This window comes from Coenobita brevimanus, chromosome 92 (assembly GCF_032717465.1).
Source record: "Coenobita brevimanus isolate Jiangsu-jjx chromosome 92, ASM3271746v2, whole genome shotgun sequence".
Lineage (NCBI taxonomy): Eukaryota > Metazoa > Arthropoda > Malacostraca > Decapoda > Coenobitidae > Coenobita > Coenobita brevimanus.
The window spans coordinates 1,389,791-1,409,178 of record NC_137045.1 but is presented as its reverse complement, the minus strand read 5'-3'; the positions used below and the strand labels follow the sequence as shown (position 1 = coordinate 1,409,178).

Sequence of the window (19,388 nt, the reverse complement as noted above, 5' to 3'; positions counted from 1 at the left end):
CCTTTATAAATTAGACGATAAATGAAACAATTGCAGGGGCTAAAGTTACAAAACCTGAGTCAAATATGAGAGCAGTAATGCCCTATCAAACAGCTAGTCACCTAAACAAAACGACTGCATTATCCTAGTTCAAAGTATTGCTTATCATTACTGATAATTATTCTCAGAATGTTCTGTTCATTACAGTTTTGGATGGCAGTTAATATTTTTATTTTAAAGTGATAATTATTGAGTGATAGTGATGTAATATAAAAGCACCCAGTCCTCTAACAACAGTAGTTAGACTGCGTGCAAGTGTTGACAATAGTATGATTCCATCATGCTTTCAGCTCAATGATCCAACTCTAATGGTTAATGGTGGCAGCATGCATTGTGGAGTTTTACGTGACTACGGACTTGCCACAGGTTGGATCTGGACTTGGACAGGGTCAGGTAAAGAAAGTCATACAATAGTAACCCTAGCTGGCCGTCTGACATATCCCCCACTGAACCTGTGTTATAATGGGCTTGATTTACCATACAGTATTTCTATATGAAACTTGGTTTTCCTAAACACAACCTAATCATATAATGAGAGGTGGTAATTATCATGTTACAGTCCATTAAAAAGAAAGATACCATAAGATGTTGTTGCAGGTCCACATTCAGCCCAGTTCACTTTTATTTATTTCATAGAGACAGCAGCAACAGTTAAAAATTTTATTCTGACTACCTCTAGGTAATTTCAATCAGTTGAGTGAATCACTTAACTCATAAAAAATTGAAACCTAATTCATTCAAACCACTAAATGATGACTGGAACACTTAAAAGATTTTACTCTGGCTACCGCCAGGAAATTTCATTCAGCCAGATTAAGATATCACAGCTGTTTAGTGTATTTTACAACAAAGTAAGTGGCAATGACAGTAACTTGTTGAAGGGAAATGCAATGGAAGGAAAAAGTATAGGTGTTCCTAACTCTGAATTTACAGAGTCATTTATAGGGTGTACTGATTTCAAACAGGGAAAATGACACATAAATGTATTCCCTTATTATTTTAACCTAAACTTCCTAGTGACATGCCAGTGGTCAATGTGAGGTATTGGTTAAACCATAAGTTTGACGGTTTCAAATTTATGAGTCCAAACAAACCTGATAATGACATTTTGAAACTGTATTAAGCCTCTCACAGTTGGGACAACTCCAGTATAATACTGCAGCTGATGCCAAACAATTTAATACAGGTGGGTGAGGCAGAGGAGCCTCAGAGACTTAAGATGTCATACAATAAATTATTCAAATCAAACAAAGATACTCTACCTCACGTGCAAACATGCCTCGCACATTAGACTGAATAATGATGACAGCTCTTCTCTTCCTAAGGAACTGCAGTCGCAGCTTCCAGCCTCGGTAATAGTTTTGGATGATATGGCATGCAGAATATATCCTTTTGTACTCTGTGGGAGGAGGAAAAGCAAAGTTAAGATGATGATGAGGAAAATGCCAGCTACAAAATTGCTTTTAATGTCTTACTCATAATGTATCACACTTATCAGACTACATTTTCCCCAACTATTCCAGCACAGTGAAGCTTTACTGTATTGCTTAACAAAGGATTTGTTTGTTAATAACTACCACCATGGCATTCTGGCCCTATACTGTGAATGTCAGAAACTGGGTACAGTATTTGTCTATGACATACACCAAACTGCTACTAAAACACGCATACCTTTCCTGTGCCTATGCATGCGGTAGAGAGTTTGTATCCTGATGGCTGCAGCAAGACGAGATGAGTAGCGTTTATCCTCCAGTGGTTCATACACCTTCTGACGGATAAATACCTTTGTGTTCCCCACTTGCCACTCCTTCACTGGCAGGTTCATAGTTTTCATGATGTCACTGAGGGAAACACAGTTTTAACCTGAACAAATAATCACTGGGGAGTAAAGCAATTTTATTTAAACAATGTTTACAATCCCAACATGCATATTAATGTGAATTTCATCATGTGTCACTTTCCATACAAGATGATCATGAACCTGCCATTAATATGTATACCATTTGTCAACCATTGTGAGTGGAAGAGCTTAAATTCACTATCAACCACCCTGTAACAGGTCAAGGTGTGTGGATCAAAAAGGAAAAATGTCATAATTATGTGATGGCCACAGATCTACTAGACCTGCAGTGGTGAGGTGGGCTTGAACCCCACACGGAGGAGGGTGCATTACAGTACAATGTTACCATAAATATTCTTAATGTCTGTCATGGGAAAAGTTTTCAAAGGCTCTGCTTCATACTTGATATGTCATGCCTGGAAGAAACTTTAATAAAATATAACAATAAGCAGCTCTGTACCCCTCCTGAGGTAGTGGGAGATATTCCACAAGCTTCTAAACTAGTTGCCAGCTATTTTCTTGGGAAATACTGGTCTTAACAAAAAGGTGTAACCACCATAAGAAAGCTCATAAAATTCAGTCTCTAAATATTTCCTTACTAAAAATATTGCATAATGCCACTAAGCTAAATTTTGAGCAACAAGGTTAAGGTTATGTATTCAAATCCTTAGTTATTACTCAGAGTGCAAAAAAATAGTCAGAGGTTTGCCTTTTCAGTTTTTTCACCCTGATATTATGCTACAAACAATTGCAAAGACAGTAACATATGATTTATGCTCATAAAAACAATTTCGATGAGAAATATTACACACTGCATAGAGCAAACGAAGGCCAATGTACGCTAGCATGTTGGAGTCATTATAAACAATATGATAAAAGATATATATATATATATATATATATATATATATATATATGTGAGAGAGAGAGATTATTAACTTATAATTTACCTATGGTTGTTAAAGTATGTATGAATGTAAATAACTTCTGTATTATCTCAGTAGGGCTTTCTGTTCCAATATAGATCAGGCAGCTGACTTCACATGCTATTTCAGTTAAAAAAGAAATGACAGATGATGGTAAGCATTTACCCAACACATGAGAGACCATAACATTCTACTGCTCACCAGACATGCTGTTTGTGATCTGGGTATCTCCTCCGCTTGTTGAGACAGAAGTACCGGGCAATGAAATCCTGGAAGGTCATGTGGATGGGGAAACCCTCCTTGCGAATGCGGATGATATCGTTCATGCCCAGGTAGCGAAGCTGGTCCAACACCATTGCTTCATCATATGAGTTTGCTGCTTTGCTTTTGTTAGGTTTGATACAGCGTACATACCTGCAAAATTACATCAATAACAAGAACATCTGGAGAGTGCAAACTTCCATTAAGGTTTCAGATCTACTGTTTACAATTTAATAACTTCTTCCTCTGATAGTCTTCATTCATTATTTCAAATCTGACACAATTATCCAACAGTTTGTCCATCAAACTGCTAACAGAAAGAAAGACAAACAGAAACACTTCCAAATACACAATCTCCTTGATGGCAGTAAAAAGTGATACTGCAATCACACACATACAGTATAATCTAATCAAAGTACATGCAGGATTATCTGCAAAAAATTCTATTTGCTTAACAACATAATTATTCATCAGATGCACCTTCTCTTCATCCTGCATTCATTATACAGCATGCTTCAATTGAAATTAACAAAAAAATGTAGGGAATAATCAAGTACAGTATATCAAAAGTCACAAATACCACTCCTTTCAAATTCAAAAATAATTTTAAACAAACAAAATTGGAAGAAGAGAGCAGTAAAACCCACTTCTCTTATTACTTAATACAAGTACGAGTATCAAGAGATATGAGTACACCTAGCCAGACTGCAATGTGGCCACCACTCTTCCCTACTGCGACATCAGCAATACAGTACTTACAAACAGTCCACTCTGTCCACACTGCAATGCAGCCCACCACACCACAACACACTTATTCACCACATGCACCATACTATTACAACACAGACAGTCCTTCAACCTTCAACATAACCTCAACAAAAGACCTATGGGAGCAACCAGTAAAAGTCGTCAATTTCCTGTGGTCCACTGGGTTCACAAGATGAGCCTGAGGTTGCAACAACAACAACAACAACAGTAAAGGTATCCTCTGCTTTGTGATAAATTAAGATGCAACTGGGTCGGAGATAAGCTCACTCGTTTTAAAAATCATATGGTGAAAATTTGCAACATCACCACAATGATTCCAACTTCTAACTGTCATCCAGTGATTATACAGAGAAACAGTTTGGAACAAGATGCTACAAAGTTAAGTCATGAAGCATACAATTACCCATCATAGGATCCACCCCAAGGTACAAACAACAACTATAAAAAGGTTGTATCACTAGATATACATATAGGGCATGTGTGAAAAGGAAGAGAAAAAAAAAATCAGTCTTCAACAGGATCTAGCAGATGAGGATGATGTGTTACCACCCTCTATTGCACCAAGAGTGAAACTGGGACACAGTGGGGTGGCACTGTGATGTGTGGAGGGTTCCTGCTACTCAGTGAGATGCAAACATGTTGCTCTCAACTGTGGCATGAAAATCCAAAGTGAAGTTACCAAGGGCACAGCCTGAGCTGTTACTCGCACTTCCCACTAAACACAGTTGGAGCTGTGGCTAAATGATGGCCCTGTACAATGTTGCAATGACAAGGTTATAATTTTGGAAGGTTTCTAATCACAACCTGACCTGCATAGTATGCTTCTATGACACTATTTTTATCTTTCTTCTGTGTAATAACACTCATATAACTATTTTCCTGTAGAAGAAAACAAGTCCATGTACCCTGTACATCATATAAAGTACAAACTAGGTTGCCCTTATGGTATCCTGAAGTAGGGAAACTGCAAACAGATAACAAAGGAACGACCAGTATACAAAAATGCACTGAAGAATATTGTACCTGACGGTACGGTACTTTGTTGCTAAAATATCTTATTTGTACTTGGCATTGGTGCGACTGTAAAAAGCATGAAGTTTTTCACACTGTGGAAAAGAAAATTTCAATATAACAAAATACCTTACAGCAGTTGAAGTAATCATACAGTTAAACTTTTCTTATTTTCTCTCATGCCTCTTTCTACTCCATTTATTACAGTAGCACACAGAAATTTTGGTAGGTCATCCTACAAAACACCACAATTTCAGCTGGCCTCACCATGGGTTTGTTGCCTGCAGCACATCAACAAGGGCCTGGAGCTGGTTGCGGAAGGCATCTGAGACGGTGGGTTTGCCTTTAGACGTGCCCCGGGAGATGGTACTGTGTATGGTGCCCATCCTTGCAATGGTGCAGCCCAGCAAGTCCTACAATGATCACCAAGAAAAGAAAAAATCTTTATTAAATGGATATGGTTTCAGTACCTTAAGCAAAAGATAAATGATATAACTGTGCTGTACTTACAAGTAACATGATAAATGCTTATCATACATACAGTAAGTACATACAGTAAGGTCAAAAGCACTGTTTTTGCAGCCCCTGACTCACACAGATGTGAACATAATACTGATGAATCCAATTTAAGTTGGCTCCTGTCATGCTCTGTGAAGCATGTCAAAAAGAGTTTATTTTGAATGAGGAGACATCAGTGACCCTGGGGGGAGACAGTTATGTCTTGAATAGCATTTTAACTAGAGACAAGAAGCAATGCATCCTCTCTCAAATCTCGAATCTGGGATGACCCCTCCCATGATGATTCAAAATATCTAGGTATAGTCATAATAGAACTAAAAAGTCACTTCTTAGGGTGTCTCCAAAGAGGTAGTCTAGAGTTAGGAAAAACCTTACTTCTGGCAAATACTGGATACTTTTCTTCAATTTGGCAGATGGGTAATGGCAGATAACATTATTTATCTTAGGACTAAAGTCTTCCGGCTGAAGAGCTTGAATACAGGCACTACATTTGAAGAATACAGTAAACAGAAGTGACTCTCATAGTACAGATAAATATGATAAACTTCATATTCAGTACGCATATTACCTGAAACCTAGTGAGATCAGCTATGAATTTGTTTTCGGACTTGTTCATCAGCTCAAAGAAGACATCTTGCTGTGCATCCCTATTCTTGTCCACGAATCCTTGTACCGTATATATCACTTTGCCTGCAAGAAATTTTACTTTAGCCTATACATTATCTGATTTCTAATGCAAATGAACAGCACACATTCATCTCATAAATAAGAAGTTATTGTTGTTGTTGTTCCTGCCTAACCATAGTCTGTCTGGCCAAGCAGTCCCATTTATCACAGGTAAGCAACTAATTCCGTGGATCGTCTTACAGGTACAGTACAATATAAACAGTACACTACGTAAGGAACCAACACTCCCTTGTGGCAAACAGTGCCTCACCATAGTTGGACCATGGTCCTTCCCCATGGCAAGGTGCAGGGAAATTTAAGGAGGTTTAGCTCCTGCATGAACCCACCAGCTGCTTCACTTCACCCATGTTACACAGCGGTACCACATGTACCCTCCACCATAGCCTCAAAAATAAAAGGTAAAATCTGTCAAGTGTATTTTACATTAATTATCCTATAAACTATTATGTACTGAGTCAGTTATCACAAACCTAATGCATACACAAAATAGGAACTTCTAGTGAACACAGTTTACAGAACTTTGTTTTGAGCTCCTGAATAAGCATCTATGCTTGAGATGAACTATCTCATAAAAGTACAGTGGATTTGCCTATATTGAAGCAAATTGGTCATCATGCTGAGTATTATGGAAAATGGCATTATAAAAAACAAAAAGCCCAATGGAAAAAAAAGAAAAAGGACTGGTCGCCACCTTCCCCGGTATCACCACTAAAGAACCCCTTAAGTCTGCTTTAACCTTCTCTATAATGGCCATAACAGTATCAAACATTCATTAAGAAGCCTAACTTCTCACTGATCAACACATGCTTAAACACACTCTGTCACTAAGTACCCTATACTTAAAATGAACTGTGATGGCAGACAGGCTTGATGTGAGGGAGAAGGGAGGAGTGAGACAGGAGGGAGGTGAAGGTATAAGGCATATTTGGGTCTGTGCTCTGCATTATATTCATTGTAAGTGCATTCTTGAAAAGTTTAGAACCTGACCAACAGCTACGCACACTATACTGTAAATGAATGACATTATGGGCAAGCCCACTATACTCTGCCAAGTGTTGCCAGACTTTCCACACAAATCAAACAGGTTCAACTATTAAACTCTGGCTACTTGTATTGGGGCTGCTGAGTACACACCCACACAAGTGCACACAAAAATTAAGTTACAAATCATCACAAACTGCTCAGTCAACTGGTTTTGCAAAGCTGACATACAGATTAAACTGGATTTCCAGATGAATGCAGACTACTCTGTTTGGAGCTTCTAAATACTACTGTACATTCATCTGCATATGTGCAGGGCTCTATAGCAGACTACTGAGAAAGTTCGCAACCACAGCCCTATTTCATCCTCCTAAAACTACAGGTATGTAGGCTCCGTCATGAAATTCAATTCATATCCCACAAAACATCTCTTCGCTGTGGCTCATTTTTACTTCGTATGTTAACTGTTGTGATCTACAAATATTCCTGTCCTCTTAATTACATACAGGAAGTAACATTAGACATTAAAACTTCTCACCTTTCAAAGGATATACTGTTATTTATACGCCATACATCCTAATTTGTATAACAGCCCCCTGGTGAGACAAGGGGCGAAAAGACAAAACATAAAAAGTGCCTGAAAACTGTGTCAAAGTTTTTGAACCTCCAACTAACGATAATTAGCTTTGTTTTTATAAAGAGATGATACTTACAGCACAAACAGAGTTCATTTTGTTATAATATAGTTCGCTGCTCACCCTATGTGATGATGATAGTCTGTTTCCGCACTGAAATGGCCCTCTGATTAGACCTGTCAAGGTCCTGTTGACCATTCTTTTTCAATGGCTAATAGATCTTATTGCCATTGTTCTTTTGGCCAAATATCCACTTGGATACAGAAGCTGATGCCTTGGAGAGCCTCACACCATACCATAGGTAACTCATTTTTGGCTGAGATGGTCCATTTGCCCCTTGCTGCACCAGGAGTTTTATATACAGCATCTTTATCCAAGCAGGCATGGAATAACACCTTTTGAAATGTATGTATGGTATCAACATATGTCCATTACTTTGTTATCATGGTCTCAGGTCCATCTGGACTTGAAACCAGTGGACAGCAGGCTGAAGCTGACCTTCACTAATAGCCCACCAATTCTTCTTCAGGGGGATAGGGAAGGAGTTAAGGGACACTCATATACCTGGGCAGCTCTGATGCCTGGTTTTATCAGTGCCAATGTGCAAGGGTGTCTCTCTCCAACACTGTCCACCACTTTTACGAAGGCATTTAGGTTTTGGTTTATAAAGCAGCATCAGGCAATATACAGTATAAACAAGCCTGGTACTGTATCACAGAAACTACATATGGAAACCAACCAGATATCTATTTCAGTTACTAAGGACAGAGCCACACCTGCATAATGGTTTATGCCAAATTCGACTTCCCAGCGCCTGCGATCCTCCCCTTTTATGTAGTTAGGATGAGTCTCAAACTCCTGGTGAAGCTTGGTTAAATATGTCTTGTCTGCACCCTGTATAATACAGATAATGTCATTAGTATTAATTATGCATCTGGTTACTGTACTACATAAAATATTCAAGTGGGTCTCATATGGTAGTATGCAGTACTGTATATAACAAAATTTTATATTACTGTGCACAAAATTTATACAGAAGAAATACACTATCTGCTGTACTGACTACTTAAAACAAAAATCACCCTGGGGAAGGCAAGCCATTCACGGAATATGTACGCTTATTAATTGTGATCAGCCTGTACACCATTTTAGAGTGCAGTTAGCAATAATACACAGACACCAATGGTACGCAGTGGTGTCCAGCATCCAATCATTAGATGTAATGTTCCCTATTTCTTCCTTCACCTTTATCATTCTGTGTCTACCCTTCTCTCTTCATACTCCTCCCTTTTCTTCCTGTAACTTTTTAATACTCTTCCTTCCACTTCACTTGGCTATGCACTGAGTGACAAGTCTATTGGTTTCCTTTCACACTGCAGGGTGGTAACTATATAACCAGATCACTGGATGAAGTGAAGGCTATCATGGTGCTCCTGTTGACTGGATGGAGATGCAAAGGTGGCATCCAGCCAGGAACTAACTCTCCATACTTTTCCCCACGTCTCGCTTTGGCGAGGCACTGTCAACCCACATGGAACACTGATTCACTGCACAGGATGGTGCTGCAGGGGCAGTTGCTTGCCCGTGATTGATGGATGTTCTGCCAGACAGACTGGGGTTCATCAACAAAAACAACAACAACAACAGAGAAGCCAGACAAGTTTTGTTTTCATTTAGCACTTCAGATAATCTCAAAAAAAAAAAAAAAAAAAAAAAAAAAAAAAAAAAAAAGGACTTGTCTTCCCCTTTGCAATTTAAGTTTTAAACTTACAGCCAAAAAATTGTAGATACTTCACTCCTTCCCTACCTTGAGCTCTGGGAACTAACCTTGGGCATGCGACACTCTTCTGAGAGCAGTCTGAGAATGCAACGAGGTGGCTTTTCTAGCAATTCCAGGCATTCAGTGTTGTCCGTGAAGGTGATATGTGAAAACTTTATCTCCTCTTGACGGTACTGTTGGAAGAAAAAGATCACAGTGCCACAATACATCATAACCATTATCACAATACTCTACAGGCAGTAATCATTATATGCCAAGGATGAATTTCAAAATATCACAAATTTTTTCCTACAAAAATATTACCGTTTTCCAAACAAATGGTGCTGTAAACTGTACTATCAGTAATTTACTGTGAACCTGATAGATAATACTGTAAAAAATAGGTAACTTATAATGAGACTGGGTTTTTGACCACTGTAATGTACTATTCCATATACTGTATAACTATCTATACTATTTATCTGTCAACTGTCACTGCTTAATTCCAGGGATCATGCAGATTACTAACAACAAAAACACTTCCAAGTTTTCCTGTCACCACTTACAACAACTCTCTCCTACCATTTTAAGCCTCCCTCCCTCTCTTGGCCTTGATCTTCCTTTCCAAATTCTCCCACTAGCTTCACTTCTACAGTACACAGGTAGTTCTCATTATATGTTGGAAGAGTTTTCCATGAGTTTTTACATGCATGATATGCCAAATGGTTTCCTGTACACCAGGGAACCATTTACTATGCTGGATGGTAACCATATAACCAAATTTTGGCGCCTGGTGTTTAGTGGATAATTAAGGTCCTCCAATCGGACTGAGCAGGTGCAGGTTTATATCCAAAGGGTGGTTGGTTGGGGTTTATTGCTCACGTAATCCCGCTCAAGGATGAGTGAGGTTGGTCACTCTCATCTTAAATGTCAGGACCAACTTGCCTAGCCCTAGGCTCCTACACTCCTCACTGGGCATTACAGGAATGTGTGATGATGATTTTACATAAAACTGATACTGGACTGTAAAACCTGGAGAACTGGCAATTCAGCTGTATACATATCCAACCATCACCCTAATCATATTTCCAAAGTACAAATATGATTAATATCCCAAAGCAAGGTTTTTTCTATCTCTTTTCAGAGGAGCATCGATGCCCCTGGTACTATCTCTCCTTCTCTGTCATAAGAGGTACAGGGCTTCTTGTAACACAAATGCTGGGCAGTGGAGCTGCTACATCCCCATAGGGATGTAATACAAAGAGGATAGTTTCCTGATTCACATTCTGCCCCTTCAAATCGCTTTTAACAAAATAGTTATGGGGAATAATCACACAGAATATTTTCTTCTCTCATTTCTAACAATAAAGGTGTACTGCACATACCAATCTACAGTACATCCTATAAATGAATTATGCAAAACAGATTATAATATACTGAAGTTGTGATGCATATAGATGTGTTGAGACTCACAATTTCTTGTTCGAGGGCAAAGACATAATGATTGAAGAATTTGTGTAGCTTCTCATTGGTGTAATTGATGCAGAGTTGTTCAAAAGAGTTAACAGCGAAGTTCTCAAATCCAAATATGTCCAACACACCAAGGAATCTGTCCAAAAAGTAATAAAATACACTAGAAAACTTCAGGCATGATTTACAAAATAAAATATATAACTTGCTCATCTACTATACAGCAGTACAAACGAAGATTTTTTTTAAAAATCTGCACAAACTTTCAGGCAGGCAGTATATCACAATATGAAATGGGAATTATGAAAAACAGGGATTCACCTTGTCTGATCTTGACCAGGATTAGTACACTTGTTGATGTGGTCAACAAGCCATGCAAAGGTGCGAGAGTAGAGTGCTTTGGCCATTGCATGCCTATTTTCACGTGCCTCAGCATGCTTGAGGGGAATATGAGTTATGTTGCCACGGATGTTGATCTGCCGCTGAAGGAAGATAGTAATCAAGTCCTCCTCTGTCAGTCCCAGCAGCCCTGACAAGATCTTCAGCACATCCTTGTCGCTGCTTGTCAGTTCACAGTTTTCACCATCTATGTCCACAAACTGCAGAGTTGTAATGTATTAATTTACTCTGCAGTTATTTCCCTGAGCATAGGAATCTTCATACAAACTGAGAAGGTGAACCGTCTATATAACAAATTAACTGGAGGAATAGTGGATCATAAAACAGAAAGTCAATTAAATCCTACATTTGACAATCATCTAAATTTACAAACACTGAGTTGTTACATAATCTATAGTAGTTCATTCACATACTTTGCCTAAGTTTTCTGTAAAACTTAGTACTGTATACACACATATACAGTAACACATATATATTGCACGAAAACTCACTAAAAGTTTAAATTAGAAAATAAATTATAGTACAGCTACAGTAAATTAATACATTAACTATGTAAATGGCTAAGTGGTGGCAGAAGCACTTATACGATGCCAGACAGAAGTGGACTGATGCTGTTGTTCAAGCCACATCCAACATACATACTGTACTAAACCTTGTTCAGTATAGTATATGAGACTTCACCTGGCTCAAAGTGTTCGTCACATCTAAAATTTGGTAAATGAAGGTTTGTTATAATGAGAGTTTACTGGATATACAAAATATGGATTTCCCTGACACAGAAAAAATGTACTGTAGAGTACATAGTAATTAACTTACTGTGTTACATTCCATTTATCTATCAGTCTACAGCCATATTCCCCAATACCAAAGGGGACAGCCATCCAACATATTGTTTCCATGCATCCACTCCTGTCATCAGCCTACATTCCCTCCAACTCTCATCAGCCTTACTCAAATATCTCTCCACTCCAACACTCCACCTCATCTTTGGTCTCTTCTTCCATATTTCCTTCTCCACCTCACTCATACACTCTCTTCTATTTATTCCCAGTTCTTACGGTAGTTAGAACACTTTCTAGCAAATCACAAGTTTAGAATACTGAACAATTAAATTAAAGTCTCAAAGTAACGGTGTACATAAAAATTGCAAATAAGCTTTTTACAAATAATACAGTACTGTACATGTACTATACAGTACAAACGTATGCATGTTAAAGCAATAAAAGGATGATCTTACCTCTAAGTTGCCAAGCCAGAGTATGGCTGCTAGGGTACCATAGATCCCTTCACAGATATCAGGTGGGACATGAAGGACATTGAAGGCCAACCGCAAGCCATCAAACTTTGCTGCATCATCTATTCCATCAATGGTAATGCAGCCAGACTGGTTCAGGTACGTGTAGAACTTGGCTGGATGCAAGTGGAACTGATCTGCTAGCTCCTTGTTATTCTGGGGTAAAGAAATGGAGTTTGTAAAATTGAGTATTTAGTGGTTGGTGGGAGTGCTCACCATCCACTCACTCAATGTAGTGCCATTTCTGAACAGTACCACCACCACCACATCTACCCACCATCATCACCATAACAGCTAACACAATCACCACAACCACCACCACTATCATCACTGCTACTATCAACACCACCACCACCATCGCCAACACCAAAGCTACCACCACCACCATCATCATCATAGCTACCACCACCAACACTACAGCTACCACCACCACCACCACCACCATCATCATCACGGCTATAACCACCATCACAGCTACCACCACCATCTCCCTCACAGCTACCACCATCACCACCATCATCATCACAGCTACCACCACCACCATCATCATCATCATAGCTACCACCATCATCATCATCCTGGCTAATACCATGGTCTTCACAACTACCATCACCATCATCACAGCTGCTACCACCACCACCATCACAGCTACCTTCACTACCACCACAGATACCACCATTTTCTTTTTTTTTTTTTTTCTTTTTTTTTATGTGCTCGACTCTGGTCATAGGCTTCACAGCCTGCTCTCAAGGCCCAGTAATCCTCCTACATTCCACACACCTCTACACGTCACCACTTCGGCGCTAACACCCACCGTCCATGTTGAATACATGCTAGGGCTGTCTCATACAAGACTGGTGTATTGGTATTAGCGGGGGTATTTTTACGACATGTCGGTGGGTCTTGTGGTAGATCGGTAAAGTCTGCTTTACATGAAATTCAAATCCTTAAACTGTTCCCTGCCCCTGCGCGGATTTGAACCTGGGTCCGGTAGGAACCCACGCCACCTCTCTACCGATTGAACCACCGCCTCCCCCCTGCTGAATGAAAACTGTCTGTTTGTAGCATCAATGAAGCAACAGAAATTGAAGTGTAGATGAACAACCCCCACTTCCTTTCTCTCTCTCTCTCTGCAAAGACGTATGAAATGCTGCAGAAGTGCTCCACCGCCTCTTCCATGTGCACATATTATAACACCAATGGGACTTTTATTCTGGGCCAAAACACTCCTTCAGAAAAAATCAATCAACATGAAATAGAAACGGGCCCATCTGGGATCCAATTCCAACTACCTTGATTCATCAAAATCCTTTTTGTAGTTTTGGCTGCACCACAGACACACACACACACACACACACACACACACACACATACACACACACACGACCATCAAGTGATCCTGACCGACCCGGTGAATTACACACACAAACACACATACACACATACAGGTCCAGGATTACCGTGGACTATATTAGATATTCTGTACCAAGAATCAATAAAAAAGTGACTTGCAATATCTGTATTTGTAACTACATAACACTGAACGTATTTCAGTATACTGGGGAAGTGGATAAGCAGGTAAGGGATGAATGGCTTAACCTTTCAGCCACTTCAATGTAGTTTTTAGTTCATTCTTACTACTACCATCAGCTTCAAGGTGTGGTGAAGTTATGCATATTCTTCGTTAATACCTTTCATACAAGAGATCTCCCCAGGATAGTAAATAAAACTGTCTGACGGTAGCATGACGAAAACTAAAAAGAGACAGCACTGAACTGAAGGGGGCTAACTAGCAAGGAACAAAGCAACTATGCATAACAGAAAAAAGAAATTAGGATGCTTTTTAACCCAAAGACTGGTAAGGCTTTATCATTACTTAAAGATAATCAGATAATAGCATGAATAATATACCAAAGTGTTTAAAAAAAAAAAAAAAAAAAAAAAAAAAAAAAAAAAAAAATCTACTGTCATTCTTGCATCATGCCATAGGCTGGAATGCTGATCTGACCTGTGCTGCAGCCACCAGCTGGTAGAATACATGGTAGTTGCGTTCCTGTGGACCCTGGAAGGTGATGCGGGATTGCTCCAGCAGGTAGTCTTGCATCACACAACCTTTGATGTGCCATGATGTATCAAAGCACACCTGCATGAACTTCCCAAATCGACTAGAGTTGTCATTTCTCACTGTTTTGGCATTACCTAAAAAAAAAAAAAAAAAATCTAAGTTTCTTAAGTCCACATCAAGAAAGAACAAAAGACTCTGAATCTATAAAACTTGTCCATTCTAAAGAAAGCTGAACAAAAGCAAGTAAAGATTTGTTAACTTCAAGATACCTGGACATAGTGCATTTTAAAGCCTGGAGGTCATAGGCAGATAAAGAAACAGACAATATATATATATATATATATATATATATATATATATATATATATATATATACACCCTATTTCAGATACACCATACTATTTATGCATTGCCTTACAATTAAATAATACATGTGGAAAAAAAAATCTCCTACTTCTCATTAAAATAAAAAGGGCGGTGGGGAGGCAATGATCAACTCACCAAAGGCCTCAAGAATGGTATTAGCCTCAATAATCTGTTGTTCCACCCAGGTTGAGACACCTGAGGTGACGGAGCACAGGTACTGCAGGATAAACTTGGTGGTCTCTGTTTTGCCTGCACCAGATTCTCCTGAGATGACACATGACTGATTTTGGTCAAGCCGTTGTAATGCCACAAAGGAGGACTCAGAGATGGCGAATACATGTGGTTCTTCCTCCAGCAGCTTCTTGCCTTGATACTGGACAATAGCTTCCTGCAACACATATCCAATGGTTTACTTTTATATATTTATATAACTATTAGTCAGTCACTAACATACATCACAAACAAACACATAACTGAACTGAGTAACACAAAAACTAACAACTGTGTGTATATATATATACACCTCTGTGGTACAGTGGCAGAGTGTGTGTTTAGTACACGGGTGAACCAGGGTTCGCGCCCTGCCAAGGTAATAAACTTTGAGAGTGTTCACCTGGCCATGTGCTCCATTGGCAGACACAAGGGGTGCCGTGGTTGAACCAGTGTCGCTTACTATAAAGTATGCTTGCACCCAGTCAGCTTGTGCGGGCCGATTACACTTGGTTCACAGACTACCTACACATCCAAAGCCACTCCAACACTACAATTACACTTACAAACACTTTTCACCATACATACAATTTCTGCCAGACAGCCTAAGCCACTTGGTAGAGATACATTGGCTGTATCGTCCCAACTTCGGTTGGGATAGGCCGGTCCTGCAGTGGATACTCAAATGGCTGATGATGATGATGATATATATACAGTGTGTGTGTGTGTGTGTGTGTGTGTGTGTGTGTGTGTGTGTGTGTGTGTGTGTGTGTGTGTGTGTGTACTGTATATACCATCATCATCATCATCATCTGGACCTCCTTTCCCACCCTAGGGCAGAGTGAGGAGTAGCAACGTCCAGACAGCCCAAGTTTGCCCACTCCAATGGGCCACACTTCCATTCACTCATCATTCAAGCTCCAGCAATCCTCGTTATATCTGATCCTCTAAACTCTTTCACCACATTCTGTAGCTTCACATAAACATATTCGACAGAGTCAATCCGAACGCTGTCACGATAAAAGGGGGTGCCAAATCCCTGATCATGCACTTCTCAACATTCATCCAGCCAGTTCGGGATCTTGTCAGTCCCCTAGCCTCACCGATTTCCATACCTCTCTTCCTCACACACTCATCCACAATGTCCCTCCACCTTCTCCTTGGCCTACCTCGCCTCCTCCCTCCTCAAATTCGCCCAGATATACCAGATATCCCAAACAAATTAACTTAATCCTTGAATGCTTTTTGCTACTTTCACCTTTAGGTTTCGCTTTTTACTTTCCCACATTCATTCAGCAAGAAATAAGATCCCAGCTACGCCACTGTTTCTTCTCCTTCCTTTTCTGTCTCTTCTTAAATAGAAATTTTCATGTTTGTTCTTTCAAACAATCATAGTGTTTTCCTTTTTCCTGTTTTTTTTTTTCCGGTATATGCAACAGCCAATTAGTATAAAGAGAGCCTTTCTTCTTCCAACCCTTTATTGCACACGCTGGTTAAATCTTAAAAGGAATTAGTCCTCCTCCCCCCCCCCAGCCGATAACCTCTACGGTGTAATAGGCCTCCTGTTATCTGTACTTCCTATGTATTCCTGTGTGCTTGTTTAAGTTTGTGGAACTCAATCCCATAACTTAAATCCTCGTACGCCCAGGGGTATCAGGAAACTTCACCGTCCTCACGCGAATCTTATCTACTGAAAAACAAGGCAACACTGTTTTCGTATCCATTCATCCACTTAGTGCTACTCTTCTTGTGTTCCTTTAATTTCTCTAAGATACGTCAGGTAATGATGACTGATGTCGGGATTCAGGCCAGACCAGCCAAGCACTAATGAAGATTGGCGGCTGATAATACTAATGACTTCCTACGATAAACTGACCTAATGCGGTTACCATGAGGAAAGCACACACTGGCGGCGGAACAGTGGGGCAGGGGAAGAAGGGAGGGTAAGTCGATCAGAGTCTAAGGGGCAGGATGATGAAGTCTCCCCCTTCCCCCGGTCCAAAGACTGACGTTAGTAATTTCCCAAAGAGATCTGAGCGATATGATATTGCTGTAGGACACACACACACACACACACACACACACAGATATCTTTATCTATCTATCTATCTGTTTATCTCTATCTATCTATCTATCTATGATAAAAAAGTAATGTATCAGCTGTAACTCAACTTTATGAACAAAACAAAGTAAATATCAGTTTCAGTAAACCAGAGCCATACAGTTTCTTCTTCTTCTTTCTTTCTTTTGCCAGACGCCATAATCCCGTACGGGATGGCCATTTGACTCTGAGTTATTTGTTTTACAGGGAGGGGCACTAACCCTCCACCAACCCACTTGACACGTAGGGAGCATGTATGGTTTGGTTATGTGGTTACCACCCAGCGTTGTAAATGGTTTCTTGGGTTACAGGAAACCAAATGGCTTGTCACTCAATGTAAAGCCACCTGTAACAGAAAGAAAAGCAATAAGTAGTGACAGGAAAGATGGGAGAAATAGGAAGATAGGAGGGCAGGAACAGAAAAAAAATGATAAAGGCTAAGGAAGAAGTAGGCAGCACTACATCATGTGAGTGGATGATGGTCGCCACCACCCACCACTGCAGTCTTCTAAATAATACAATATGACGATTGGAAATGTTTTGCCCAAGCTAACTTTGCAACCACTGTAATCCCCTTTTTAACTACCCCAACCCCACCCTGGTCAAATCTCTGTTAACCTATGACACACTGTTACATGGTTAAGGTGTAATTAAGATAGCAATGAGAGGTAAATCTGACATTAATAATAAATTACGAAATTGTGAACTTACACTACACAGTACTCACATTTCCATAAATTTCGAGTTCTTTGTAGGGATTAACTGCGACGAGGATGCTGCCAGTGTAGGTCTGAGTGCTGATGTTAAGGAAACAATGGTTACAATGCACTGGGATGAATGAAAGAGTATGAACAGTGACGTGAAAGTTCTTGACACATGTGAAAGTATTATTATTAGGACACACACACACACACACACACACACACACACACACACACTACTAAAAAAAGTTTGAAAAGTCTCTCCTTAGTTGGATAAAGTCGTACAAAGGTAGATGGAATTTTAAAAAAACACATCGTAGCAAAGTGGTTACCTCACCGAATCGCTAGGTTGCTGTTTGTTTTCAATTGTACTCCTCTACCTTTTTCTTTCCTTTGTTTTTTCCTCTCACTTTTCCTTTCATTCACTCTTTCCTCCTCCCATTCCATTCCTTTCCCTTTCTTTTCTTTCCCTTTCCCCCTCTTCTCTCTTCTCATCTCCTTTCCCCCTTCTTTCTCTCTCTCCCCCTCCTCTTTCGTTTCCCTTCCCTCTCACTTTTCCTTCCACTCATTATGCCTTCCTCCCATTCCATTCCTCCATCCTTTTCTTTCCTTTCGTTTCCTCTCCTGTCCTCTACCTCCCCATCCTCTTCTCATATACCGACCTTCTCTCCTTACTCATCTGACATTCCCAGGACCACCCTCTCTTCCTTCCTCATTTTACATTACCTTCATGCCCTTTCCTCTTCCCTTCCACTCATCTACCTACCTCACTTCCGCAGAACCCGCTCTTTTCCTTCACTTCTCCCTTTCCTGCTTTACCCTTCGCTCGTTCTTATTGTCTACTTCTTCCTTCTACTCACATACCGTCCCAACTTCGGCAGTGGTACCCTTTACTCTCCTTCCCCCTTGTTTCTCTTTCATGCCTCTCTCTCCGTCAATATTTTTACTTTATCTCCTTCCAATACTTTCACTTCCATCTTGAAACACTGACTATTTTTTTAAATATTTCCATTCAACTTACAATTTCGTTTCTCCTAACTTTAAACACCTGGGTCGCCTCCCCCCACCCCCTCAACTTTCCACTCCTCTCACACTTTCATTACTCTTTTCTCAAAATTCTTTTGGTAGAATTATACATACATGTAGTCGGCCGAAACTGTTGTACCTTTTGTATAAACAACTTTAACATACAGTATGTGGGTGCAGTTCTTCCATTTCAACAATTTAGTGTACTTTGAAATCAATACACACTTGCCTTATTTCCCCCACTTCCTTACTCCTCCCTCCTTTTTGTATTTTTCAGTTTCTCTTTTCGTTCTTCCTCATTTTCTTACTCCCTCCATTTCTCAGCTTTTA

The 19,388-nt window shown here is 39.8% G+C and overlaps 1 protein-coding gene across 1 annotated transcript in view; it reads right to left on the bottom strand.

Annotated features, from left to right (window-relative positions):
* The window catches only part of Myo81F (unconventional myosin 81F), a 198,149-nt gene that overhangs the window by 49,741 nt on the left and 129,020 nt on the right, over window positions 1-19,388 (bottom strand). Inside the window, exons 3-15 of the mRNA XM_080282157.1 lie at window positions 18,059-18,121; window positions 15,156-15,408; window positions 14,598-14,788; window positions 12,533-12,745; window positions 11,218-11,495; window positions 10,900-11,035; window positions 9,495-9,620; window positions 8,444-8,561; window positions 5,933-6,054; window positions 5,113-5,258; window positions 3,007-3,219; window positions 1,711-1,880; window positions 1,302-1,438 (exon numbers count right to left, since the gene is read on the bottom strand). Coding sequence (XP_080138283.1) covers window positions 1,302-1,438; window positions 1,711-1,880; window positions 3,007-3,219; window positions 5,113-5,258; window positions 5,933-6,054; window positions 8,444-8,561; window positions 9,495-9,620; window positions 10,900-11,035; window positions 11,218-11,495; window positions 12,533-12,745; window positions 14,598-14,788; window positions 15,156-15,408; window positions 18,059-18,121 — 2,166 coding nt within the window. The remainder of the gene's footprint in view (window positions 1-1,301; window positions 1,439-1,710; window positions 1,881-3,006; window positions 3,220-5,112; window positions 5,259-5,932; window positions 6,055-8,443; window positions 8,562-9,494; window positions 9,621-10,899; window positions 11,036-11,217; window positions 11,496-12,532; window positions 12,746-14,597; window positions 14,789-15,155; window positions 15,409-18,058; window positions 18,122-19,388) is intronic.